Source organism: Zophobas morio, unplaced genomic scaffold, assembly GCF_036711695.1.
Source record: "Zophobas morio isolate AGI-343-1 ecotype UQ-CSIRO unplaced genomic scaffold, CSIRO_AGI_Zmor_V1 ptg000030l, whole genome shotgun sequence".
Taxonomy (NCBI): domain Eukaryota; kingdom Metazoa; phylum Arthropoda; class Insecta; order Coleoptera; family Tenebrionidae; genus Zophobas; species Zophobas morio.
The window spans coordinates 944,415-971,744 of NW_026972135.1; the positions used below are offsets into that span (position 1 = coordinate 944,415).

The window sequence follows — 27,330 nt, forward strand, 5'->3', positions numbered from 1 at the left end:
GCTAGCTACTTTACACTGGGAAAACCTCTCGAGGATAGATTCTTCACAGAAAAAGGAAAAACAACAACTCTCGAAGAGCTTACCAATCGCCAGTACTTTTTGGTCACTAAAAATTGTTAAATTCGTTTTGTTGATTTTTCGTTTCCATGGAGACCATGCAGAGACGTTGCGTTTATGGGTGAAATTTTACAAAACCCACTTCTCGATTTCGCACAAACTGTCTACGCAAAACTCTTCTACATCTTGATCACGTTCCTCACTTTCAAAAGTTGTGCAAATACCTCCTTGTGTCAAAAAATATTTAGTGTTCGCCCTATACATTACAAGCTATTAGTTACACCGAATGTAGGCAACCGACTATACACACATTTTAACATGAACGAATTCCAGTAACTAAATGATCCACAAAGCAAGAAGTTCCACCGTTTAGGGGTGTGTTTGTAATGGAGTCCAAGGCGCTTCACGCCCTACCTCAACTAATACCGGTCATTACAGCCACGCGTGTTAGTGACTATAAAAAGTTAGGTTATGTTAGCAACAGTTCCCAGAGTGCATGAATGGGAAATTTAACAATTTTTTTGTGGCTAAAGGAAGCATTGCACAACATTTGAAGGTGAGGAACGTGATCAGGGCGTGGTGTAGAATAGTTTTGTGCAAAAAGTTTGTACGAAGGTGTGAAATAAATTTCCATCAATTCCATTCCATTTCCATTTTAGAAAACAAAATTACAAATTTCAATTAACAAAATAATAATACACTCTTATGAAAAATAATACAAACAAAAAAATAAGGAAAAATCAAGGATGGTTGGTTGTCGATTTAAAATTAGCACATGGGTAGGAGAAATTAATTTCTGTTAAAAACTATGATTGAAACAAATTTTTGGGTTATTAAATTCTAAATTATGGGCAGCAATGTTAGCAAGTCAATTCAAAGTGTCGATTTTGACATCTAAAAAATTTAAATATAACGTCATAAAATTTTAAATATGTTGCCAAAGTGACAAAAAAAATCGCAAACATTAATAGACACTCAGTATACAGTAATAGACAACTCTGGAAACGTACGTACGTCTAAATCCTTAAAATATGGAGTACAGTATGAGACCCTAACACTCAATAATACCTAATACAAAAAATCACGTCAAGCATCGACATCGACGATTTTTACTTTTATTACGAAATCACTGTAAAATCAAAAACAATAGGTACCTATATTGACTAACAAATTGTAAAAAATGTTCTAAAATGTAAAACGTTTTAAAAACTTTAAGTACAGGTCCTCTGGCGCTGACGCTGAAGAAGTGGTCACAGATGATCGGACTAATGACAGCTTTAAGGTCTTTCAGTCTGCACAGGCGATGAAGAAAAAATGATGGGAATAATAGGGTTAAGATAACCGGTATTAACTCCAAATGAGATTATTATTATATATATTTTTCTCGTAAATGACTCTTTGGCTGAATAAAATTCGGCAACTGTGGCGTTCTTATGAGCAAGTAAGAAAAAAAAACTGATTTTTTTTATAAAATTTTGTTTTAGATAATTTATGGTCTTGTTTTCGTTGTAATTCGTCAATTTTCTACATTCATATAGGTGAAAGACGCACAGATGAGTAATAACGTATGTGTATATTTGGTTGCATAATCTAATTTTTATTTTTCAACGGCATTAATATGTTACCTCATTTAAAGTTCTGCCAGTTAATAAGATATTCGTAAATTTGTGTATTTATTTACTTTAATTTGTGTGTGTGTGGTGATGATCCTCTTCGAAAACCCTTCTGAAAATTGCTATGGTAGATAACCATGATAAACCGACGTTTTTCAGACCTTCTTTCTTTTGTTAGGGCCTCATCAGATTTGAAAATTGTCTTCTGAAACAAAAAAATATTAGAAAAGCTGTTATTATATTATTATTTTTGTTTTTTAAACAATTTGATGTAGGTATAAATACTATATTAATATAATTTTATCGTAGAACAAATTGGTCGAAAGTTATTTCGACAAAACTGCCCTCGCTTCATTTGGCGCGCTCGAGAAGGTTTTACATTTTTAAAAAAGACAGTTGGGACCCCCGAGAAGGTTACACATTCGTAAAAAATACATTTGGGACCCCCGAGAAAGTTTCACATTCTTAAAAAATTACCTTTGAGGTCCCCGAGAAGGTTCTACATTTTTAAAAAAGATATTTGGGACCCCCGAGAAGGTTTCACATAAAAAAAGATATTTCGCGCTCTCGAGAAGGTTTTACATTTTTAAAAGAGACAGTTGGAACCCCTGAGAAGGTTTTACATATTCAAAAAAGACAGTTCAAAGTGTTGGAACCCCCGAGAAGGTTTCACATTACAAAAAGTGACATTTGGGACCCCCGAAAAGATTTTGCTTTTTTAAAAAAGACAGTTGGGACCCCCGCGAAGGTTTCATATTAAAAAATACATTTGGCGCTCCCGAGAAGGTTTTACATTCTTAAAAGAGATAGTTGTAACCTCTGAGAAGACGTCATATTCTTAAAAAAACGCATTTGGCGCTCCCGAGAAGGTTTTACATTTTTAAATAAACACATTTTTAAAAAAGAGAAGAAAAAAACGAAAGGTCAAGTTTGGAACAGAACGAGCGACGGCCGGTTTGCATTCCAGACTCGTGATCAGTAGACCACGACCGGGATGCCTTACGCTAATGTTAAACTGTATTATATCGTGCATTATGTTTTTGCAAAAATTTGGACAGTTAGGGAAAAACTCAAAACGGATTGGTACACCACACTTATAGCACTATATAGTTGTATCTTGTATCACAGTTAAATCAAATAGACAAAGGGTTTTTTGAAATGACGTCATCAAATTGTTGGGGTGGAAATGATTAGCAAAATTTTGGTTAGCATTTAACCATCTACATGATATTTCTAATATATGTACATACAAAATTTGACAAAAATCAGTCTAGCAGTTTCGGAGATTACGTTTCTAATAGAAATGGATACAGATATCAGACAGACGGACTAGGGGTCATGAAACGTCGAGAAAATATAATCGTCCGATGCATTCCATTACTATACTTCCTTAGCTTATGCTTGGGAATTAAAAATGAAAAAATTGTTACATCTCCTCTACCGGGTCCTCTTAAATTATTCTGTGAAAACTTTTCTACATTAAACTAACAAATATACATATGCTGACATTTTAAAATTCTTGTTTAGAAATATGGTTCAAAAAAACACCTAAATAAAATAATAAAATACTAACCTGGAAGATACGCCGACATACTGTTTCAATTTTGAATAAAGCCCACACCTAAGAAACTAGAACTTTTCTTTTTTTCTTTTACTCTTCTTCACAGTGTTGTCCTACATGTCGATGCCTTTCTCAGTCAATAATTTCATTATAATATCTCGACTATCTTTCTGAGATGTTGATGTATAGTGCAACGCGTTCCGATGGTCTTTGTCCGTAACGGTAACAAAAGCCCCGAAATCTAACAACATTTCTACGTTTCCATAAACACCCTCACGACAGGCAATTTGTAAAGCGGTCATTCCATGTTTGTCTTGATCATTCACGGCGATGCCTTTGTCAATTAGTAACTTTACTATATCTTGATTGTTTTTCTTCGATGCTGAGGCATAATGTAACGCGTTCCGTTTACGTTTCTCGCTAATATTAACCGAAGCTTCACACTCCAACAACATTTCTACGTTTTCGTAAATCCCTCCTTGACACGCTATATGTAAAGCAGTGACTCCACTTTTGTTTGGAGCATTTACATCGATGCCTTTTTTGAATAGCAATTTAATTATGTCTCGATTGACTTTTTTCGATGCTGAGGCATAGTGGAACGCGTTGTTGTTGTCGTCATCGGTAATGTGAATGCAAGCGCCTGAGTCTAATAACAGATTTGCATTTTCAAGAATACCCTCTAGACAGGCAATTTGTAAAGCGGTCGTTCCTTTTTTTTTCCGAGCATTTACATCCATGCCTTTTTTCAGAAGCAGTTGGATTATGTTTGGATTGAACTTGTTTGAAGCTGAGGCATAATGTAAGGCGTTCTGGTTACTTTCGTCAGTAAGGTCAAGCGAAACGCCGGAATCCAGCAACGTTTCTACACTTTCATAAACACCTTCTAGACATGCGATATGTAAAGCAGTGATGCCGTGTTTATTTTGAGCATTTACGTTGATCCCCTTGTCAAGCAACAGTTTGATTATTTTTTGGTTGACTTTGTTTGATGCTAAGGCATAGTGTAAGGCATTCTCGTTTCTTTCGTCGGTCATGTTAAGCCAGGCACCGGAGTCTAGCAACGTTTCAGCATTTTTATAGACACCTTCTCGACATGCAATTTGTAAAGGAGTGGTACCATTTTTATGCTGACAATCGACACTAATGCCTTTGTTAAGTAGCAGTTTTATTATTTTTGGATTGACTGTCCTTGAGGCAGAGGCATAGTGTAATGCATTCTTGTTGTTTTTGTCCGTAGTGTTAATCGAAGCGGCGCAATTTAACAACGTTTCTACATTTTCATAAACACCCTCCAGACAGGTAAGGTGTAAAGCGGTCGTTCCATTTTCGTTTTGAGCATTTACATCGATGCCTCTCTCAATCAATAGTTTTATTGTATTTCGATTGATTCCTCTCGATGTGGAGGCATAGTGTAAAGCATTCTTCTTGTGTTCGTCGTCAGTGTTAACCGAAGCACCGAAACCTAGCAACGTTTCTACATTTTCATAAACACCCTCAAGACAGGCAATATATAAAGGGGTCATTCCATTTTTAGTTCGTGCATTGAGGTTGATGCCTTCTGCAATCAACAGTAACATGATATCTTGGTTGACCTTCTTCGATGCTGATGCATAATGTAATGCATTCTTGTTGTTAGTACCCGTAGTGTTAACCGAAGCGCCGGAGTCTAGCAACGTTTTTGCATTTTCGTAAACACCCTTCAGACAGGCAAGGTGTAAAGCGGTCATTCCACTTTTAGTTTTTACATCTAAATCCATGCCTTTCTCAGTCAATAATTTTATAATGTTTCGATTACCTTTCACCGACTGTGAGGCATAATGTAAAGCGTTCTTGCCGTGTTCGTCTACAGTGTCAATCGAAGCGAAACGTAACAGCGTTTCTGCATTTTCATAAACACCTTCGAGACACGCAATTTGTAAAGGGGTCATTCCATTTTGAGTTCGAGCATTGACATTGATGCCTTTATCACACAACAATTCTATGACATCTCGATTAGGTTTCTTCGATGCTGAAGCATAATGTAACAAATTCTTCTTATCGTGGTCTGTAAGGTCAAACGAAGCACCCAAGTCCAACAACGTTTCTACATTCTCATAAACACCCCCAAGACAAGCAAGTTGTAAAGCCGTCGTTCCATTTTGATTTTGCGCATATAAATCCATGCCTTCGTCAGTTAACAAGTTGATTATACGTTGATTGCCTTCTAGAGACTGTGAGGCATAATGCAAGGCATTGTTGTGATGTTCGTCCAAAATGTCAATCGAAGCACCGAACCGTAGCAACGTTTCTGCGTTTTCGTAAACACCTTCACGACATGCAATTTGCAAGGCAGTCATTCCATTTTTGCTTTGAGTATCTACGCCAATGCCTTTGTCAAGCAAGAGTTTAATTGTGTCTCGATTGACTCTCTTCGATGCTGATGCGTAATGCAACGCATTTTTGTTGTCGTTGTCGATAATATTAGTAGGAATGCCACAATCGATCAATGTTTTTACATTTTGATAAACACCCTCCAGACAGGCATTTTGCAAAACTGTTGCATTTAATTCAATGCCTCTCTCAAGCAACAATTTTATTATATTTTGATTGTCTTGCAACGACTGTGAGGCATAATGTAAGGCATTCTTGTTGCGTTCGTCCACTAAGTTAATCGAAGCCCCGAAACGTAGCAACGTTTCTGCGTTTTCATGAACACCCTCACGACAGGCAACTTGCAAAGCGGTCATTCCGTGTATAGTTTGAGCATTTATACAAATGCCTTTTTCAAGCAACAGTGTTATTATATTTTGATTGACTCTTCGTGATGCTGCTGCATAATGCATTGCGTTCTCGTTGTTTTTGTCTCTAGTTTTAATGGAAGCACCAGAATCCAATAATAAAGTTGCATTTGCATAGACACCCTCATAACAAGCAATGTGTAAAGCGGTCCTTCCATTGTTGTCTTGGGCATTTATATCAATCCCTTTTTCAAGCAATAATTTTATTACGTCAGGATTGACTTGCTTAACTGCGTAATGTAACACATTGTGGTTGTAGTTGTCATTAATATTAATAGAAGCGCCGGAGTCTAGTAACACTTCTACATTGTCGTAGACACCCTCTATACACGCAATATGCAAAGCGGTCATTCCATTTTTAGCTTGAGCATTTACGTCAATCCCTTTGTCAAGCAACAATTCTATTATAGATCTATTGACGTGCTTGGAAGCGGCGGCATAATGTAAAACATTGTGGTTATTTTTGTCTGCAATGTCAATCGAGGCGCCACAATCCAGCAACATTTCCACATTGTCATAAACACCCGCTTGACACGCAAAATGTAATGCAGTCGTTTTGACTTTATCTTGCGCATTCAAGTCAATCTCTTTCGCCAAAACCTGGATTATAACTTGATTGACTCGTGGTGAAGCTGACGCATAATGTAACGAATTCTTGTCATCGTGGTCTGTAAGATTGACCGAGGCACCGCAATCCAATAACAATTTCGCATTTTCCTGTACACCTTCGAGACACGCAGTTTGTAAAGGGGTCATTCCATTTTGACTTTGAGCATTGACATTGATGCCTTTCTCACATAACAATTCTATGACATCTCGATTAGCTTTCTTCGATGCTGACGCATAATGTAACAAATTCTTCTTATCGTGGTCTATAATGTCAAACGAAGCACCCAAGTCCAACAACGTTTCTACATTCTCATAAACACCCCCAAGACAAGCAAATTGTAAAGCCGTCGTTCCATTTTGATTTTGCGCATCTAAATCCATGCCTTCGTCAGTCAACAAGTTGATTATACGTTGATTGCCTTCCAGAGACTGTGAGGCATAATGCAAGGCATTGTTGTGGTGTTCGTCCACAATGTCAATCGAAGCACCCAACCGTAGCAACGTTTCTGTGTTTTCGTAAACACCTTCACGGCAGGCAATTTGCAAAGCGGTCATTTCACTTTTGTTTCGAGCATCTATGTCAATGCCTTTGTCAAGCAAGAGTTTAATTGTGTCTCGATTGACTCTCTTCGATGCTGATGCGTAATGCAACGCAGTTTTGTTGGCGTTGTCGATAAGATACGTGGGAATGCCACAATCTATCAATGTTTTTACATTTTGATAAACACCCTCCAGACAGGCATTTTGCAAAACTGTTACATCTAATTCCATGCCTCTCTCAAGCAACAATTTTATTATATTTTGATTGTCTTGCAACGACTGTGAGGCGTAATGTAAGGCATTCTTGTTGCGTTCATCCACTAAGTTAATCGAAGCCCCGAAACGTAGCAACGTTTCTGCGTTTTCATAAACACCCTCACGACAAGCAATTTGCAAAGCGGTCATTCCGTATATAGTTTGAGCATTTATATAAATGCCTTTTTCAAGCAACAGTGTTATTATATTTCGATTGACTCTTCGTGATGCTGCTGCATAATGCATCGCGTTCTCCTTGTTTTTATCTCTAGTGTTAATGGAAGCACTCGAATCCAGTAAAAAAGTTGCATTTGCATGGACACCCTCATAACAAGCAATCTGTAAAGCGGTCCTTCCATTGTTGTCTTGCGCATTTATATCAATCCCTTTTTCAAGCAACAATTTTATTACGTCAGGATTGACTTGCTTAACTGCGTAATGTAACACATTGTGGTTGTCGTTGTCGTTAATATTAATAGAAGCGCCGGAGTCTAGTAACACTTCTACATTGTCGTAGACACCCTCTAGACACGCAATATGCAAAGCGGTCATTCCATTTTTAGCTTGAGCATTTACGTCAATCCCTTTGTCAAGCAACAATTCTATTATAGATCGATTGATGTGCTTGGAAGCGGCTGCATAATGTAAAACATTGTGGTTATCTTTGTCTACAACGTTAATCGAGGCGCCACAATCCAACAACATTTCCACATTGTCATAAACACCTTCTTGACACGCAAGATGCAATGCGGTCGTTTTGACTTTATCTTGCGCATTCAAGTCAATCTCTTTCGTCAGAACGTTGATTATAGTTTGATTGACTCGTGGTGAAGCTGACGCATAATGCAACGAATTCCTGTCATCATGATCTGTAAGATTGACCGAGGCGCCGCAATCCAATAACAATTTCGCATTTTCGTGCACGCCCTCTAGACATGCGATTTGTAAAGCAGTCACTCCGTTTGTACTGCGAGCATTCACGTCAATCCCTTTGTCAATCAGCAATTTTATTATGTTTCGATTGACTTGCTTAGATGAAGAGGCATAGTGCAACGGATTCCGATTATCATTGTCTTTTGTGTGAATCGAGACACCCAAATCTAATAACGTTTTTACATTTTCGTAAACTCCTCCTTGACAAGCAATGAGTAAAGCGATTCTAGGGTCATTCATGTTGTTTCTAAACAGCAGTGTGATTATATCTGGATTGACCTTCCTTGATGCTGAGGCATAGTGGAATATGTTGTGGTTGCTTTTGTCCGTAAGGTTAGTCGAGGCTCCTGAATCTAGCAACAGTTCTGCATTCTGATGACCACCTTCTAGACAAGCAATTTGTAAAGCTGTCATTCCGTTTTTGTTTTGAGAATTTATATTGAGTCCTTTTCTAAGCAACAATTGTATGACAGAGCGATTATCTTTTTTCGGTGCTGAGGCATAGTGTAACGAATTGTTCTGATGGTGGTCCGTAACGGCAATCAAGGCACCCGAGTCCAACAACGTTTCTGCATTGTCATATACACCTTCACGACACGCGATTTGTAAAGCAGTCGTCCCATTTTGATCTTGTGCATTCAAATCTATGCCTTTCTGGATTAATAATTTTAACACATCTCTATTTTCTGGACAAAATTGGGCCGCATAATGTAACGCGTTTTTGTCATGTTTGTCTACAGTGTCAATTGAGGCGCCAAAATCCAACAAGACTTTAGCAACATCGTAGTTACTGTGACCACAAGCAATGTGTAAAGCGGTTGCCCCATTTACATTTTGAGCATCCACATCCATGCCTTTCTCAAGCAACAATTTAATTATATCTGGATTGCTTTTCGTTGATTTGGATGCATAATGCAAAGGATTGTTGCCTTTTTCATCCACAATGTAGATGGAAGCTTCAGAATCCAGGAGCATTTTTGTGTTTTTATAATTACCGGTTTGACATGCCAGATGTAGAGCAGTCGTCCCATTTAATTCTTGAGCATCTACATTGATACCTTTCTCGATCAGCAATTTTATTACATCTTCATTGTCTTCCAATGACAGTGAAGCATAATGCAAAAGAGTGTTGTTTTCTTCGTCGGTAACATACAAATCGGCTTCTTTTTTCAACAGTATTTTTGCTACACCTGACGCACCGAAGTGGCTTGCAACTTGTAAGGCAGTTAGTCCTCCATTGCACTTTTTGTTTATATCTTCAGCTGCTTCTATATTTTCTAATAATTCCAATTCTGCGTCACTAGGTTTCGTTTTATCTATTGATAGTCGGTGCCATATTGTCGTACCACTACACTGGAGTCCATTTTTGACTAACACTTGTAACATGTCATATTTGCGGTTTTCAAATGCCATGTCTAAAATAGAGGAATTGTGGCCAACGGAACAACAACGTAATAACATATTTACAATGGAAATATTGCCTTTCCTAGGTGGTACGATGCGGTCGTTCCAAGTTCCATTGACCGCAGTTACCAATAACGTTTGACCACGTATTTTTTGAAACAAGAGTTGTGGTTTTTCTAGAATTAGAGCGCAAAACAAGTATCGGTATCCCATTTGCGCCGCATAATATACCAAGGTGTCTATTTTAGAGTACCTAAAAATAGTTTCTTTGATTTGGTCAAAATTCACCAGCTTATTTTCCAAAATTGCTTCCATCGTGTACAAACATTGCGCCTCAAGACAATAATCTAAGTAAGTGTAATTAAAGAGATCGTCTTTGGTTTCCATACTAGTACCATTATGGAGCATTATTTTTACCATTGCTATGTACCAAGGGTGTTCACGACTCCGCATATCCGCAATTTTTTGACCATGGGTACATATCAGGTGCATTGGTGTCCGACCACCTCGATCCGTAGTGTTCAATTTGTCTTTGTGTTTCTCAAATTGGTCCAGATCGTGATTGATAATAGACAAATGTAGTGGATTGTCCTTCGCTAGTAATAAATCCAAAATAGCTCGTAAATTTTTGTATTTTTCGGTAAACATTACTTGGTGTAACAAAGTCCGATTTTTGTGGTGTTCCAACCAGACACAGGTCAAGTATTCCGCACAAATTTGGTGCTCAAATACTGGGTCACCATTTCTGGTTATTCCCTTGATGATTCCGTACTTGTCACCACGTTGAATTTGATCCATAAAATTTTCAAATTTTTCCAAATTTAGACCGATTTTTTCAAAATGCTTGACATCCAAGCATGCTTTTAGAGCAGGGACTTCGTATAGTTTCAAGTGGGTTGAGATAACTTCTGTGTCTATACTGTCAAGGACATGTGATATTTTTGCCTCCAAAAACAAGTGGCACAGTTCTATTGGTACCAAGATGTTTTGTTCCTCAATGTTGGTGTAAAGACCGTCGTTACTAAGAAGCCTGTCGCTGATTACTTGTAGTAGAAGAGGATTCCCTAACAATGCTTGATTGTTAAAATTGTCATCTGCCAATATTACAGTAACAATTTTCTCTATTTGTTCCTTTGTATACTTGTGTCTGAGTTTCCCTTCCATGTACTCTTCTTGTTGTTCTTTATTCAATTCGCGAATTTCAATTGGAACTACGTTTAATGTTCGTGATAATTTTTCTCGTAAGTTATCTCTTGACGAAATCCACACTCTGATTCCTCTAGATGACGCCTCTTTTGCGAAATTCAGGACACAATTGACGTAAGAACTGTCAACTTCGTTTAAACCATCAAGATACAAAATGCTTGGTGAATTTTCGTTTTTCACGAAAAAGTTCAACATTGTTTCAAAGCCCGGATTTTCTGAAAACAATTCATTGCATTGGCTTAAATCGACGTAACTTCCACCCGTGTTGGCAAGATTTTTCATCAGTGTTGATTTGCCGATGCCAGTGGGGCCACAAATTGCGTGAACGGGACTATCAAAATAGTTTGATATGTCTTCTTGTGGTATAGTTGTTTGGTCTGTCAAGTCCGACGACAATTCGTTCCCTTGTTGTAACAAAAGGGCGGACAATTTGTCATCAACGTTTTGAAATAAGTATACATTCGATTTGTTAGATTTTTGACAAACTAGGGCGAATTCATCGTGTGTACACTTTCTTTTTGTCGACACTATTATAAAATGTCTATCTTTGTTGTATCTTTCCTCTAGGTAGTCACATATTTCGACGCTATGAATTTTTTTGAAGAGTGAGATTTTTTCCAGTAATGTTGCATCACAGTTAATGATTATCGCTGCTTGATTTTTTTTGTAAATGTGATGGATGTTGTCAGTCTTGACGAAAACGGTTGATACGTTTCTTGGTATGTGTAAATCAGGTGCGTCCGATGGGTGCTTCGTAAACTGAAAAAGATCATACATTTGTTTCTTCAACTTTTTGTATTTTCAGAACAAAATTTGTCAATTTAGCAACATTTAAATGTTTATCGTATCAATATTTTACTGCGATATTATCACAAGTTGTACGTTTTTACTTGTTGGGCGTAAGCTAAGAGTATGTCAAAAATCAGAATTTTTAAATTTTTTGATTTTTCGACTTGGCACTTTTAGATATTTCGGTTTTTCAATTTTTCATTTTTAAAATTTTTCGACTTTTCAGCTTTTCGATTTTTCGATCTATCGGTTTTTTTAGTTTAAAAGTTTCAATTTTCAATTTTCCGATTTTTCGATTTTCCAATTTTTTGATTTCTTAAGTTTATGATGTGTCATTTTTCAAATTTCAGATTTTTCGACTTTTCAGTTTTTCATTTATTGATTTGTCGGATTTGCGATTTTTCAATATTTAGATATTTCAATTTTTCAATATTTCGACTTTTCGAGTTTTAGATTTTTCAGTGCTTTCGTTTTTCTGTTTTTTAATTTTTAGAATTTTTAACTTTTTATATTTCAGTTTTTGATGATTTCATTTCCCGAGCTTTTAATTTTTCAACTTTCAAGATTTTTTATTTTCAAATTTTTCGCATTTTCCATTTATGGAGATTTCGATGTTTTTCGATTTATCATTATTTTTTAGTTTAAATGTTTCAGTTTTGAATTTTTCGATATTTGGATTTTGGGTTATTTCGATTTCTCGATTTTCATATTTTCCCCTAATTTTTCTATTTTTCAATTTTTTGAAATTTCGATATCCAGATTTCGATGTTTTTCAATTTCTTGATTTCCCAATCTTTTGAAGTTTTTCGATTTTTCAATTTTTCAACATTTCGTTTTGAGAATTTTCAATTTCTTGACATTTTAAATTTTACAGTTTTCGATTGTTGATTTTGGGTTTTTGATTTTTAGTTTTTTAAATTTCACATTTGAGATTTCTACATTTTTCAGTGCTACGGTTTTTCGATTCCCCAATTTTAAATTTTTTAGATATATACCAATTTTTCGATTTTTCGAATTTTAAAATTTTTAATTTTTAGCCTTTTAATTTTTCGTAATTTTTGGATATTTTCATTTCTGAATTTTTTCATGTTTCAAATGTTCGAGCATTCTATTTTTCAACTTTTTGAATTTAAATTTTTCAGTTTTTGAAATTTTAGATTTTTAAAATTTTTCACTTTTTAATTTTTCAATTACCCAATTTTTAGATTTTTGAACTTTTTTATTCCTTGATCTTTCAATTTTTCGGTTCTTCAATTTTTCGATTGTTAACATTTTGGATTTTTCGATTTGTCGATTTTTCAATTTTTAGTTTTTTTTTAAGTTTAAATGCTTCAGTTTTGAATTTTTCAATTTTTCCATTTATCGACTTCTCGATTTCACGATCTTTTGATTTTTTTCTATTTTTGGATTTTCCAATTTTTTGATTATTCAATTTTACGACATTTCGTTGTGGGATTTCTCAATTTCTCGATTTTTCAGTTTTTCAATTCTTCAATTTCTCGAAATTTGAAATTTTAGATTCTTCAATTTCTTGATTTCTAGTTTTTTGTCTTTTTTTTATTTTTCGATTTTGTAAACTTTACATTTCCGGTTTTACGATTTTGTGATGTTTAGATTTCCCCATCTTTTGTTTTTTCGACTTCTTACTTTAGATTTATCGGTTTTTCAGTTTTTCTATTTTTAAAATTAATCCATTTATCGATTTTAAATTTTCCGATTTTTCAGTTTTTGGATTTTTCGATTTATCGTTTTTGTTTTAAGTTTAAATGTTTCAATTTTCAATTTTTCGATCTTTGATTTCTCAATTTTTTTTCGATTTTTCTATTTTTCGATTTCTTGACTTTATGTCAGTTTTGGGATTTTTTAATTTTTCTATTTTTTTTCAATTTTTCATATTTTAGAATTGTCGACTTTTCGGTTTTTTAATTCTTCAATTTTTGAATTTCGAATTTCGCGAATTTTAGATTTTCCAGTGCTTACGAATTTTTATATTATTTTCTGACCTTTTTATTTCTCGAGCTCTTGATTTTTCGACTTCTTGCTCTTGGATTTTTTATTTTTTTAGTTCCTCAATTTTTTTTTTTTGATTTTCCAATTTTTCGAACTTTCGATTTATGAAGATTTCGATGTTTTTCGATTTATCATTCTTTTTTAGTTTAAATGTTTCCATTTTGAATTTTCAGATATTTCGATTTTGGGTTATTTCGATTTCTCGATTTTCAGATTTTTCTTTAATTTTCCGTTTTTTCCAATTTTTCGAATCTTCGATTTAACGACATTTCGATGTTTCGATTTTTCAATTTTTCAACATTTCATTTTGAGAGTTTTTAGTTTCTCGATATTTCAGATTTTAGAGTTTTCGATTTCTTGATTTTTTTTTAATTTTTGATATTCCAATTTTTCGAACTTTCAATTTATGAAGATTTCGATGTTTTTCGGTTTATCATTCTTTTTTAGTTTAAATGCTTCAATTTTGAATTTTTCATTTTTTCAATTTATCGACTTCTCGATTTCTCTTTCTTTTGATGTTTTTTGATTTTTGGATTTTTCGATTTTCCAATTTTAGGATTTCTTAATTTTTCTATTTTTTTAAATTTTCTAAATTTCAGATTTTTCGACTCTTTAGATTTTCAATTATTTGATTTTTCTGTCTTTTGAATCCTCGATTTTGCAATTTTTCAGTTCTTTGATTTTTCAATTCTTTGCATTTTTATATTTCACATTTTTTACTTTTCTTAGGTTTTGATTTTTCGACATCTCGCTTTTGGATTTTTCAATCTTTCAATTTTTAAAAATTTTTATTTTCCAAGTTTTCGAATTTCGATTTATGGAGATGGCAATGTTTCGATTTTTCAATTTTTTGATTTTCGACTTCTCAAGTTCTCGATCTTTTGAAGTTTATCAATTTTTCAATGATTAATTCATTTTGGTGTTTTTCAATTTCTCGATATTTCAAACTTTAGGTTTTTCGACTTCTTGATTAGGGGATTTTTGATTTTATGTTTTTTAAATTTTACATCTTCGACTTCTCCATTTTCCCTTTTACGATTTATTGATTTCAAAAATTATAAAATCTGGATTTTTCAATTTATTTAATTTTATATGTCTTTTGATATTTCGATTGCTCGACCTTTCAATTTTTGGACTTCAGATTGTTCAGTTTTTCAATTTTTCGATTTTCAATTTTTCAATTTTTCGATTTTTCAATTTTTCAATTTTTGATTTTTCGATATATCGTTTTTTTTGTAAGTTTAAGTTTTGAGTTTCAGTATTGAAATTTTCGAATTTTAGATTTATTGATTTCAAAAAATGTTTATAATTTTTCAAAGAAGCGGAATTTGTTGGGCTACACTTCAAGGTCTAGGAAAATTCGACGATTTTTTTTTATATTCGTAGTGTTGTATCTGAGAGATTAGATATTTTTCAAGTGAAACGATTTTAATGTCAAGTATTATCTCGAGGCAAACATTCGTTCTGAAAGTATTTAATGAGCTTTATAAGCTGCATATGTTATATATATATATATATATATTTTTTTAAGAATGTTCAAAATATCTGCACGTGGAATTGATTTTGTATATATAATAATCAAATTTAAATTTGATTTTTACATAGTAAATTATAGTGCATTTACCTTTTTTAAGACAGAACTGTTTTCGTTATTTAACGAATGAATTTCAGAATTTTGTTTTTTTCTTGCTTTCCTTGTGTTCATAGTATCTTCTATTTGTTTTGTCTCTTCCTTGAGTGGTTTCAGTCTTTCTTTTTCTTGTTTACTATCTGATTCTGAAGAATTAACTTCCATGGTGATATCCTGCTGAAAATGTATAAACACCACTTGAACAACTGTAAATATGTATTTTTTTTTAAACATAAATAAATTACAAAGTACGAAAGAGTTCCGATTTTCTATTTTTTTAAGTCCATAGTAATGGAAAAATTTAATCCATTTATTCTCTATTTATTAATCTATTACGTCTGCGGTCCTTGACAGTATTTTTTTTATAATTGTCAACATCAGCGATAATATCTACAATTTACTTTTTGTTAACATCTGATTCCTTCTCAATGAAGACAAAGAAAACATCAAAACATTAAAATGATTAATTATATAACTAAAATTTTCCTCAATTTGTGTAATAAAACTTTAACCACAATGTTTAAATAACACCAAAATTTACAATTTCGGAGTAAGTAACCCAAACTCGTATCAATAAATTCGTCGAGGTCAAATTTATTGAGTCTTGTGCAAACATTTACAGCCACTGCAAACTGATTCTTTTTGTGATAAGTGATAAGATATCTTGTTGAATTCCCAATTTAATTTAACTAAAAATAACGTATGAATAACAAAATTTTCGATAAAAAATACTGTGACCAGTACACGTAAACTTCTCATACTTATTTTTAATAAAAATCTACCCTCTATATTTATCATGCCGTACGTGTGTTGATCACAGCCTACCCCAAATAAACATTTTGTTGTACATGTGATATTTTTAGAACATCAAATTTAGAAAAATGTGGGTCAATTGGAAATGAAGAATATAAGCGCATTCAAATTGAAATTTTTACCTCACTTTTGAAGAGGCACATACCTTAATCTGTGATTAGATTTAACGCAAAAACTCACATATTTGATAAATTAACTTTCACTCATGACTAACGTAAAAGTATAAATATTTCTATACTTTGTTATTTTATTATATATTTAAACTGATAAGATTAGCAATAGGTAGGTATATGTGCATTTTTAAATATACAAAATTTCGCGTTTAAAATATACTCGAATCGATAGTACGTAGTTTCGTAGGTTCTTATTATATCTGTAAACCTATTTTATTAATTATTATTATTTACAGATACACAAACATTTTTAAAAAAATAAATTTGCTAGAACGAAAAAACGATGTAGAATAGCGATGGTGTATTGTTGGTTGCATAAGCGACAATTTTAAATTAAATAATCCAACGCAAAATTATCCAGAATAATTTAACTAATTAATAATAAATATATCGATTTGTCTTAACATTTGCATTTTTATTTACTTCTAATTTAAATTCAAACAAATTTTGTTCTTGTTATTTAGTACAAAAGAAAATTATGTTTATTTTTGGTTGGTAATACTTTGACAGAGCGAGCTAACTTCAAAACCACAAGCGCGTTAAAAATGGTTCTGTGTTGTGTTCAGTTCGACTTTTTCATAGAAAAACCGTGTTCAGGTAGGGTTTTAGTCAAATTTACCATCTTCTACACACTTTGAAACTTTTGCCCCATCTTTTACAAACAATTTCGCGAAGTTTTGTTTCAAAATCGAAATAATGTTTTTGTCCCAAGATCGGAACAAAAATTTAATAATTTCGACCGTGTAGCAGTCAAATTTTAACAATTTTACATCAAACTGAGTGTGTACACATCAAAGAGTTGAAAGTTTAAAATTTCTGATAATTATAATTAACACTCGGTGTGAAGATAGGCTCTGTCTATCCACCGACGTATAGCGGGTTGCCGATCTTTTGCATCGATTTGATTGTTGCTTGTTATTTAAACAGATCCTATTTTATTGTAGTGTTCAATTTTATTTCTTTTTAGTTGGTAACAACTTTGACAGAACGAGCCAACTTCAAAACCAAGCTTGTTCAAAATGGTGTCTGTGTTGCGTTTTGAGTTGGATTTTTTCGTAGAAAAGCCGTGTTCAGGTAGGATTTTAGTTAAATTTACCACATTTTATCGACTTTAAAACTTCTTACCGAACTTTTTACGAACACTTTCGGTGTCGTGAATTTCAGTTTCAACAACGAAGTTTCCCACTGTGGAAGTAGATTTATGAGGAATTAGGGTTAAATAAGTGCCGTTATTTAAACATTCAAACGTACTATGTTTTTATTTATGTCGTAATAATTTCAAAAAGTTAAAAATTTGGCTCATTACGACCTTGACGTATACAAATCCGTGTGATTTGTAGCAGGTGATACAGTTGAACTAAAATCAAGTAGGTAGGTCTTGGATAAACGAGACGTCAAATCTAATCCCCCTGTTCCCCCTTTTCTGAAAGCTGTTTTAGTTATTCCAGTTCCAGAAAAATTGTATGTTTTATTTTAAAAGTTCAACTTTGTTTCCAATTTTTAGGCAACCAGTAATACTCACCTACGAAATAAGACAAATATTTAAAATAGCAATGTGGTCAAACCGTTTATTTATCTAAAGGGCTCTCTGATTAAAATTCATTTGAATCAACCGTTATATCTCCTTTAATTTTCTTTTAAACTCAGTTTTTACGACGTAAGTAATCTTCTAAGACAGCTAATAACGCATATTGTATTATTTATGGTATTGAGTTATAATTCTTGTTTCATATTTATTTTTGTTCTAGGTGGTCCCAAACACACAATTTTAAGTCGTCGCAGCTTTCACAGAACTTAACAGACAGTCGACTTTCACCTTCCACAATATTATTAACTAATTCATTTGCTATTTATTATTCAAACTAGCGCAATTAGTAATTAAGTTAGGTATATTAATAATAATTCACTCATTTTCATTAATTTTAAGCTTAAACTGTGAACAGTATTAAGCAATTCATCGACTATTATAAAATCAGCTTTGCATTTGACACTAGACAGCTTTTAGTGTCACCTTTCGGTCCGCCAGACTCGTGTCCCCATCGCGGTCACAACATCTCTGCCATCGCTAGGGCTAAGCCTGGTTTAAACGTACCCTAAATGCTCGAAGTCCAGTGTTTGCCAGAATACGAGACCCACGTCCATGAGGGATCTGGACCGCTACTCGATAAACATCGTGCCTTCTCTGCAATTTATCTCCAACGGATCTCCGGATGATGGTTGTCTTGCTGGGCTATCATACCAGTCCGGGCTTAGCCCAGCTGACATTCGTTACAGAGAGATCTTGTTTAGAGCAAATCGAGGAAAAACGCATGGTGTATATCCAGTAACTGACCGCGGGGTGTATACTACAGTTCTAGAAAATCAGTTCGGAAAATCTCTCCACCTGCCTCCTTCGCGTAATGTCTGGCATAGAGTTTCATAAAAAAATACAAAATGGTCAGGTCGTGGAACTTGTTCGGATCATTTCGAGAAAGGGGTTAGTGGAGGGTGGACTCGAGCTGTGTTAAGGCTAGCAAATAATATTCTAACTCAAAAAAATATTATATTCTCATCATCCTTATTATTATTATTTTACTAGTTTTCTTATTTGTTTTAATGTTATTAATATAATATTTCCACTATTATTATTATTATCAATTTCCTAATTGTGGCTTCCTGTCAATCGTCATGGGACTGTATTTTGGCAGATGGTCATTGTTGCAGTTCCTGATGATGAAGCTTTTAAAGGTGAGAAATGTATCTTGGTTCTTATATTATTTTTGAATTTTACTTTATTTTTAAATGCTTACCTTAACGTTTTCAATTCTCTATTTATTTTCTTTAGCATTTACACAGTATTTTTTACAGACGGATGTTGCTGCAAAGTACAATAAGAAAAGTTCAAATCTGCTTTTCCACTTTTAATCTCCCTCCCAGTGAAATTTCCTGCATGTTGTGCTTGATCGTGATGCTTGGTGTAGCTGCTTGGAACACTTATTTTCATCCTAAGAACGAAATGTGTAAGTAATTTTCTCTACTTTGCTTGTGTTAAGTAAATTTAGATTGAAAAATATTTGTCAATCGTGTTTTCAATATTTTCAGAAGCTTTGTATCTAATTTCGGTAAATTTGTTTATACCTAAGAAAATGGATGGCTTCCTCTCAAACAAAATTTTTCTGTATATATTTGTTTTAATCCCTGATATACAACGGTATACGTTGTGCTTCAGAAGCGAGGGAAGTTCATTGCAAATGACTTCATAAATTTTTTGTTGCAGTTGCTGCGAACTCTTCGATGATTCGAAATTTTCGACTTCCAAGATTTTCTATGCGGTATTTAGTATTATTTATTTTTTAAATTAATAATTCGTGTTTAATTGCTAATTTTAGTCAACTAAAGCACTCTTGTACTGTCAATTTAACATTGGACAGTTTAAATTTGGTTCCAATGTGAAAAATTATGATTATGAACCTGCTATTTTCGATTAGATGCGTCCATTTAAAGTATAGAAAGTTATTGTTACCAACTAATTTTATATAGAAATTGATAACTTTTTAAATTATTTAGGCTTAAATAGGTGTTATAACGTATTATTGACGCTGTTGTAGTTTTTATATAACTGTCCATGTTTGTAAATTTGTAATTTGTGGAAATAATAAAGTTTCGTTGTTGTTGTTTTTTGTAAGAAGAGGAGAACCATCGCTACATATTGTAGCAGAAGAAGAAGCCTAAATAGTAAGTGTACACTTTCATTTTGTTTTCTGTGTTTTATTATTACAGTGATTTTTAACTTACTCATTCTTCCTTTGATTCTTTAATCTTGTCATTGTAACAATTTTGGCAACAAATGGTTAATTATTTAAAATTTGCTACACTTGGTCGTTTTTTTATTAAGCTACAAACAATTTGAATTAATTAATGTGAATTAATAATTTAATATTTTGATTTATGCCACCAACAATACAGCTATTACCAATAATTTTGATTTATCGATCACTTAACAATTTTGTGTATCAAATATTGTTAAATTGATTAGGGTTATTTAAAATTCTCAAGTTGTTATTTTATTGACCACGTGAAAGTTTTAGTTTTGTAATATTAAACGTTGTTTTACTGGTTGCCTAACATTCTATTGATATGTATATTTAATTTTTAAAAATCGTTCCCAGAATATTCTGCTGATCTGTTGTCCAGTTACGAAATTGGAATTAAATTGTTGAGTATCATTTGGCATATTAGCAGACCATTAAATTAATATTAGCGCGTCTGTTGGCAGTAGTTTTTAACCAAAAATGTGAACTTTTCTTGCGTTTCTGTTGGTATAATGGAAGTAATCCTGTGACAGATATGTCAGTCGTTACATGGGACAAATTTAGGTTTATGTTTTGGATACATTTTGCAAATTAAAATTCTTGACAACTGACAATCAAAAATCCAGGTTTGCCAACAAACTCAGTCATTTCTGATTACTGCTATGACAAAAATTAAAATCGATAACTGACAGTTTGTCAGAACAACAAACATTGTTGAAAAATAATAATTGACAAGATTCCCAAATGGAGTAAAAATATTTTGAAAATATGACCAGATTTAAAAACTTTTGATTTGTTGGTTGCCTAACCGCTCAGTCAATATTTTAAAAATTTTCTTAAGAAAATTTCATTTAAATACCGCGGTACCAGAAATGATTGATGAGTCGATACAGTAGTACTTTTTAAACAAGAATGTGAATTTTTCTTATGTTTATGTTGACATAATGGAAGTAAATTATGTAACACATATGTCAATCGTGACATGCGATAAATTTAGGTTGTGTTGGATACAGTTTGCATATCAAAAATCCAGGATTGCCAATATACTAATTTCTGATCACGCGGTATATTGGCTATTCTCAGCGAAATTTAAAACAGAAGAAACAGGAAGTAAGCTTTCGTTAATTAATCCTTAATTTAACTTTTGTTCTCGTAATCCGTCAATTTCAATTAAAAAGTTACTTTGCATAGGGGTAATCAATAATATAGTGGTTGTTAACAGAATTTTGATATCATTTTAGTACATTGTTGCGTTCTATTATTGTCAAAAAAAATGGAAATCCCTTCAGAGACTACAAAGCTGAGAAGAAAATGGCATAAAATAACGTAATCTGAATTCGTGCTATAAAATGTGTTTTACTGGTTGCCTAACATTCTATTGATGTGTACATAATAAAATATATTTAATTTTTTTAAATCGTTCCCAGAATATTCTGATCTGTTGTCCAGCATGAAATTAGAATTAATTAACTGTTAAGTATCATTTGACATATTAGCAAAACATTCAATTAATATTAGCGCGTGGTCATAAATGACAAAGTCTGTTGGCAGTACTTTTTAACAAAAAATGTGAACTTTTCTTGCGTTTATATTGGTATAATGGAAATAATCCTGTGACAGATATGTCAATCGTTACATGGGATAACTTTAGCCTTATGTTTAGGACACATTTTGCAAATTAAAAATCTTGACAATTGACAACAAAAAATCCAGGTTTGCCAACAAACTCAGTCATTTTTGATTACTGTTATGACAAAAAAATTTAAATCGATAACTAACAGTTTGCCGTAACAAAAAACATTTTCGAAAAATAATACTCCTAACTGACAAGATTCCCAAATCGACTAAAAATAATTTGAAAATATGACCAGATTTACTGAACACTTTTTGGATTTGTTGGTTGCCTAGCCTCTCACTCAATATTTAAAATTTTCTTAAAACTCATAATAACACAAAAATTAAAGAAATTACTTGTAAATATCGCGTGACCAGAAATGATTGAGTCGGTACAGTAGTACTTTTCAAACCAAAAATGTGTATTTTTCTTATGTTTATGTTGACATAATGGAAGTAATTATGTGTCACATATGTCAATCGTGACATGCGATAAATTTAGGTTGTTTTGGGGGTTTTGGATACATTTTGCATATCAAAAATGTCAACAATTTGTCAAAAATCCAGGATTGCCAATAGACTCAGGCATTTCTGATCACGCGGTATATTGGCTATCTCAGAGAAATTTCAAACAGAAGAAACAGGATGTGAGTTTTCGTAAATTAATGCTTAATTTAACTGTTGTTCTTGTAAACCATCAATTTGAATTAAAAAGTTACTTTGCATAGGTAACCAATAAGACAGTGGTTGTTGACATAAATTTAGTACATTGTTGCATTCTATTATTGTCAGAAAAATGGAAAACCCTTCAGAGACTACTAAACCACAGACTAAACTGAGAAAAAAATACCATAAATGAACGTAATCCGAAGTCGTGTTATAAAATCTGTTTTACTGGTTGCCTGACTATTTTCCGACGTACAAATTCAGTAATGCCCATTTGCACCAACGTTAGCAGTAAGCATTGCTTAGCTAAGCAATTCTTAAAAGTAACTACTTCTTAAATTGTACAGTTGTTGCACCGTCACTGCTTAGACTCTACTTAACCAAGTAATACTTAGTTGGGGAATTGTGTAAAAGTTTCATTTCTATTGGCAACACTGACGTTTGTTGTTATTGGAACATCAAAAATTTTAGGTTAGTTTGTTGTGTGTACGACAGTCAATGACACCGCGCGTATGTAGTTGTGATATTGTTGAATTAATTTTATGTGGTGTTGAATGTGTGTTTAAAAAATGGATGTGTTCGACGCGTACGAGGATGACTTAGAAGTCATTGAAATTGTTGAGATGGGAATTCCACGGCAGATGTACACTAGAGCTGATCATTTCTATGGTTTACCAGAGCTTCAATTTTTCCAAAGATTTCGACTAACAAAACCAACAGTTTTACATTTATTAACGTTAATTGAAGAACGTTTGGAATTTCCTACAGACAGGTAAAAGTGGTTAAAAAATTTAATGTGTAAATATATTATGATTTGATCATTACAGAAATCAGGCGGTGTCACCTATAAATCAGCTGCTTACTACATTACGATTCTTTGCAAGCGGGGGCCATTTGAGTACAGTAGCGGACTATATGGGAATGCACATCTCAACTGTGTCGAGAATAATTAGACGTGTATCGGACGCTATAGCAAGGCTTTACCACCATTTTATTAAGATGCCCCAAACTCTCATGGAGCAAAGGCTTATTCAAAATGGTTTTTTTGACATCGCGAGATTCCCAAGAGTGATTGGGGCCATTGATTGCACTCATATCAAAATTGAATCACCAGGTAAAGATTTAAAAAACCAAAAACACATTCTTTTCATTGGAACGTTTTTAAGGTGGAGAAAATGCTGAAGTTTTTCGCAATCGGAAAGATTATTTTTCAATTAACGTTCAAGCCATGTGTAATGCGAATATGGAGTTTACAAACGTAGTTGCTCGGTGGCCTGGTTCTACTCATGATATGACCATTTTCAATAACTCGATTTTACGAGCAAATTTTGAGAATGGAGATTATCCAAATTGTATAATATTGGGTAAGTTTCAGTTTTTAATATGTGTAAAAATACATTGCATTTGTTTTCAGGTGATGGTGGCTATGGTGTAAGACACTATTTTTTTACACCATTATTAAATCCACACACTCAAGAAGAGCAGTTGTATAATGAAGCTCATATTCGTACAAGAAATGTCATCGAAAGAACTTTTGGTGTCTGCAAACGAAGATTTCCTGTGCTAGCATATGGATGTCGATTAAAAAAAGAAACTGTTTTGAGTATTATAATTGCGTGTGCAGTCCTGCATAATATAGCTCGACAAATGGGTGAAGATGAACCTCCTCTCCCAGCTGACATTAACCAGCATGAACTGCAGCGACTTATTGAAGATGGTCAAATACCAGAGGTCAATGTTATTGACAACCAAAGGAGGGGCAGTGAAATTAGAAGAAATTTTATAACAAATTTTTTTGGAAATTTATAAATTTAACAAATAAATGTTTTATTAATATTTTATTTTATATTTTATTGTTTTTCCGTATTATCCTGTTTCAGTTTTCTCAGCTGCTCCTTTTTTATTTCAATATCTAGTTCTAAAATTTGCTTTCGAAGCAAAAATTCAACTTGCTTTCTTTCTTCGTCATGTTTTTGTCCTTCGAGTTGTGCCTCAACTAACTCCATTTTCTTTGTAGCTAGTTCGTCGTAAGTTTTCGACAAATGGCTGGAATGTAGTGCTGTTATTGTTGGCCTCCTCCTATTAATGACTGTTTGTAACTCCTTTGATTTCTTTTTTTTCAGGTGTTCAACTTTATAATCACCCCAGTCAGCTTTAAACTGCAATTAATTAATATATATAACAGATGATAACCAACACAGAAAAAGCTTACATTTGCATTTTCTTCCCCTTGGTCATATGTATCAGAAAACACTCGTTTTTTTGTTTTGTGAACCTCATCCATTGCTTCAGGTATGTGTGGAGAAGAGGTGGCAATGGGCACCACATTATCGTTTTCATGGTCTTCGTTATCTTCTTCACCTATAGTTTGCTATAAAAAAAAAAAATAAGACCAATTTTTATGATGCTGTTCAACTTACAAATAATTCACTATCCCCGCCGTATTGAGTTTCCAGTCCATACACTGAATTCTCATCCATGGTGGCTAACGTTAGCTGCAGGTATGGATCCTCACATTTTGAAGATGAAGGACCACCTCCTGTTTTTCGCATAAACACTTTTTTATCGGCCACTTCTTTTCGCACTTCTTTTTTTTTATTTGTGTAAAATTTTTGTAATGAGGTTACACTCCTCATGGCACCGCTAGGACTACATGAATTAAATTTATTCGTTAGTTCTTCCCAGCACCGCTGCTTCTCCTTATTTGTAACAGCGTCCGTTTTTTTATTTTCTATAATATGACGCTGTTCACTGATTAATGTTAAGACAAAGGTCTTTTCATCTGCCGTAAAATTTGCTCCACGCTGGCGCTTTGTATTATTCATCTGAAAATAAAACATATGTACATAATTCTTTACAACAAAACGTTGTAATTGTGGTACATACCTTCTTTATATTATTTTTTGTCTTGTTAGAACTTTATTCCACACTTTTCACCGCTGATTACAAAACACTCACGAACGCTGCTACTGTTGAAAGGTTGAAATGGCAAATGGCTGAAATGATTGCAAAATTGCAAATTTTCGATTTCCAAAACCATCATCCAATAGAAACGAAGTATTGTTCCGTTACTATGGCTACCGCACATGCGTTGTATCGTTGTGTCTCGTTAAGCACTGCTTACAAATTTAAGCCACAGGTAAACGGGCACTTAAATTAAGGATTTCTTAGAAGGCTTTAAGAGAGAGTTAACCGTTGGTGCAACGCATTCTTAGTTTTAAGAAAAGCTTAAATTTTAAGTACCTGACTTAAACGTTGGTGCAAATGGGCATAAATAATTTTTTTAAAAATCTTCTCAGCGTGCTGCAGAGTGTTATTTTGTCACAAAATTTGTAAAATACATATTTGCCCTTAGAACTTCTGCTTATGCAACCAACAATTGTAGCAAATTTTTGGGTTGGCAAATCTGAATTATTATTAGCAGCAATGTTAGCATGACAATCCACAGTTGTCAATTTTGACACAAGTGCACCAAAAAAACCAATGAGAATACGACTAGTGCCGAAAATTTCAACTCAGATTTCATATTTGACGTACAAATTCTGTAAATAAATGTTTAAAATATCCTCTCAGATTGCTGCTATTTTGTCACAAAATTTTTAAAATATTTGTCTTTAGAACTTGTACTTATGCAACCAACAATTAAAGCAAATTTTTGGGTTGGCAAGTCTGTATTATTATTCGCAACAATGTTAGCACGCCAATCCAAAGTTGTCAGTTTTGACATGAGTGCGCCTAAAAAACTAATGAGAATATAGCCAATCAGATTTACGAATTTAATCGTTACTATGGAAATTTGCAATTTAACAAGTTTGATTCAGAATTGCCCCTTATGGCAGCTTGTGCATTGGTGCGACCATAAAATGTTAAATATATCGCCAACATGAGAAAAAAAAACAAACATTTAATGGTCACTCAATATTTTAATCGATGCCTTTGATAAATGACAGTTGTTATGTCATTAGATTCCTTCAGACACTACCAAATTGACAAAAAAAATAGCTTAAATTAACAATCTGAATTTGTGAAATAATGAATGTGTTTTACTGGTTACCTAACCATCCTCCAATGTAAAAAATCAATAAATAAATTTTTAAAGATCCTCCCCAGGATACAAACTCACTATTACTACTCACATAGTGACTACTGATTAGTCAAAATATACTGAATTGCTGCAAAGTGCCATTTTGTCACAAAAATGTAAAAACATGTTCTGCTTATGCGAACAATCGAAGTACATTTTTGGGTTGGCAAATCTGAATTATTATTCACCACTGTTAGCATACCAATCCACAGTTGTCAATTTTGACATAAATGTTCCTAAAAAACAATGAGAATACGGCAGCTTCTGAACTGGTGCCGAAAATTTCAATTAGATATAAGGTGTGCCACCATGAAATGTTAAACACATTGTTAACATGAGAAAAAAAAACAAACATTTAATGGTCACTCGATATGTAAGTCGGTTTTTTATAAATGACAATTGTTACTATCATTAAAACGTTGTCGCAAAATGTCACTGACTGCCAACTTCACAAAATGAGAAAAAATAATCCCAAAGTTTAACCAAACTTAAATTTGTACATTAGTCCTCTTGATTTGCTGGGCGCCTAGCATTTTATTAGTAAAATAAATAAGTGATATGTGTTAAAAATTTTAATTTCAATTTATTTTTGTTGTAAGAAGTTTATTATTTAAAACCAACATATGCAACCATTAATACTTCTTTAAAAAATGTGTAAATAAAGCAAAGAAAGAACAATAAATTTATTTTCTTCTTAATTAATTCTAAGTTTAACTTGTTTTCGTACATATAAATCCACATCTGTCATTATCTCCTATTTCAATTTTAAAATTAATCTTGCTTATGCAACCAATAATACACC

The 27,330-nt window shown here is 33.2% G+C and overlaps 3 protein-coding genes across 6 annotated transcripts; 1 reads left to right on the top strand and 2 right to left on the bottom strand.

The window, feature by feature from the left end:
• Window positions 1-1,145: 1,145 nt before the first annotated feature.
• Window positions 1,146-16,408, bottom strand: LOC135137861 (uncharacterized). 3 transcript variants are annotated; one of them, XM_064067618.1, is made up of 5 exons: window positions 16,346-16,408; window positions 15,382-15,564; window positions 3,244-11,717; window positions 1,739-1,872; window positions 1,146-1,349 (listed from the first exon to the last, which is right to left on the bottom strand). In XM_064067618.1, exons 2-3 carry the CDS (start codon window positions 15,550-15,552, stop codon window positions 3,345-3,347), a joined length of 8,544 nt encoding a protein of 2,847 aa, XP_063923688.1. In that variant the 5' UTR covers window positions 15,553-15,564; window positions 16,346-16,408; the 3' UTR covers window positions 1,146-1,349; window positions 1,739-1,872; window positions 3,244-3,344. The 3 variants fall into 3 exon arrangements, with proteins under 3 accessions (XP_063923688.1, XP_063923686.1, XP_063923687.1); XM_064067616.1 differs by having other exon boundaries at window positions 1,739-1,875; XM_064067617.1 differs by having other exon boundaries at window positions 1,739-1,875; window positions 15,382-15,561; window positions 16,346-16,403.
• A 6,310-nt stretch (window positions 16,409-22,718) lies between these two features.
• LOC135138703 (putative nuclease HARBI1) lies at window positions 22,719-24,285 on the top strand. The gene is made up of 4 exons (XM_064068684.1): window positions 22,719-23,216; window positions 23,272-23,558; window positions 23,611-23,808; window positions 23,859-24,285. The coding sequence occupies exons 1-4, from the start codon at window positions 23,014-23,016 to the stop codon at window positions 24,251-24,253; spliced, it is 1,083 nt and encodes a 360-aa protein (XP_063924754.1). The 5' UTR covers window positions 22,719-23,013; the 3' UTR covers window positions 24,254-24,285.
• On the bottom strand, window positions 22,983-25,696 carry LOC135138704 (uncharacterized). 2 transcript variants are annotated; one of them, XM_064068686.1, is made up of 4 exons: window positions 25,331-25,696; window positions 24,865-25,269; window positions 24,657-24,815; window positions 22,983-24,603 (listed from the first exon to the last, which is right to left on the bottom strand). In XM_064068686.1, exons 2-4 carry the CDS (start codon window positions 25,267-25,269, stop codon window positions 24,295-24,297), a joined length of 873 nt encoding a protein of 290 aa, XP_063924756.1. In that variant the 5' UTR covers window positions 25,331-25,696; the 3' UTR covers window positions 22,983-24,294. The 2 variants fall into 2 exon arrangements, with proteins under 2 accessions (XP_063924756.1, XP_063924755.1); XM_064068685.1 differs by having other exon boundaries at window positions 24,865-25,696.
• Window positions 25,697-27,330: the final 1,634 nt, after the last annotated feature.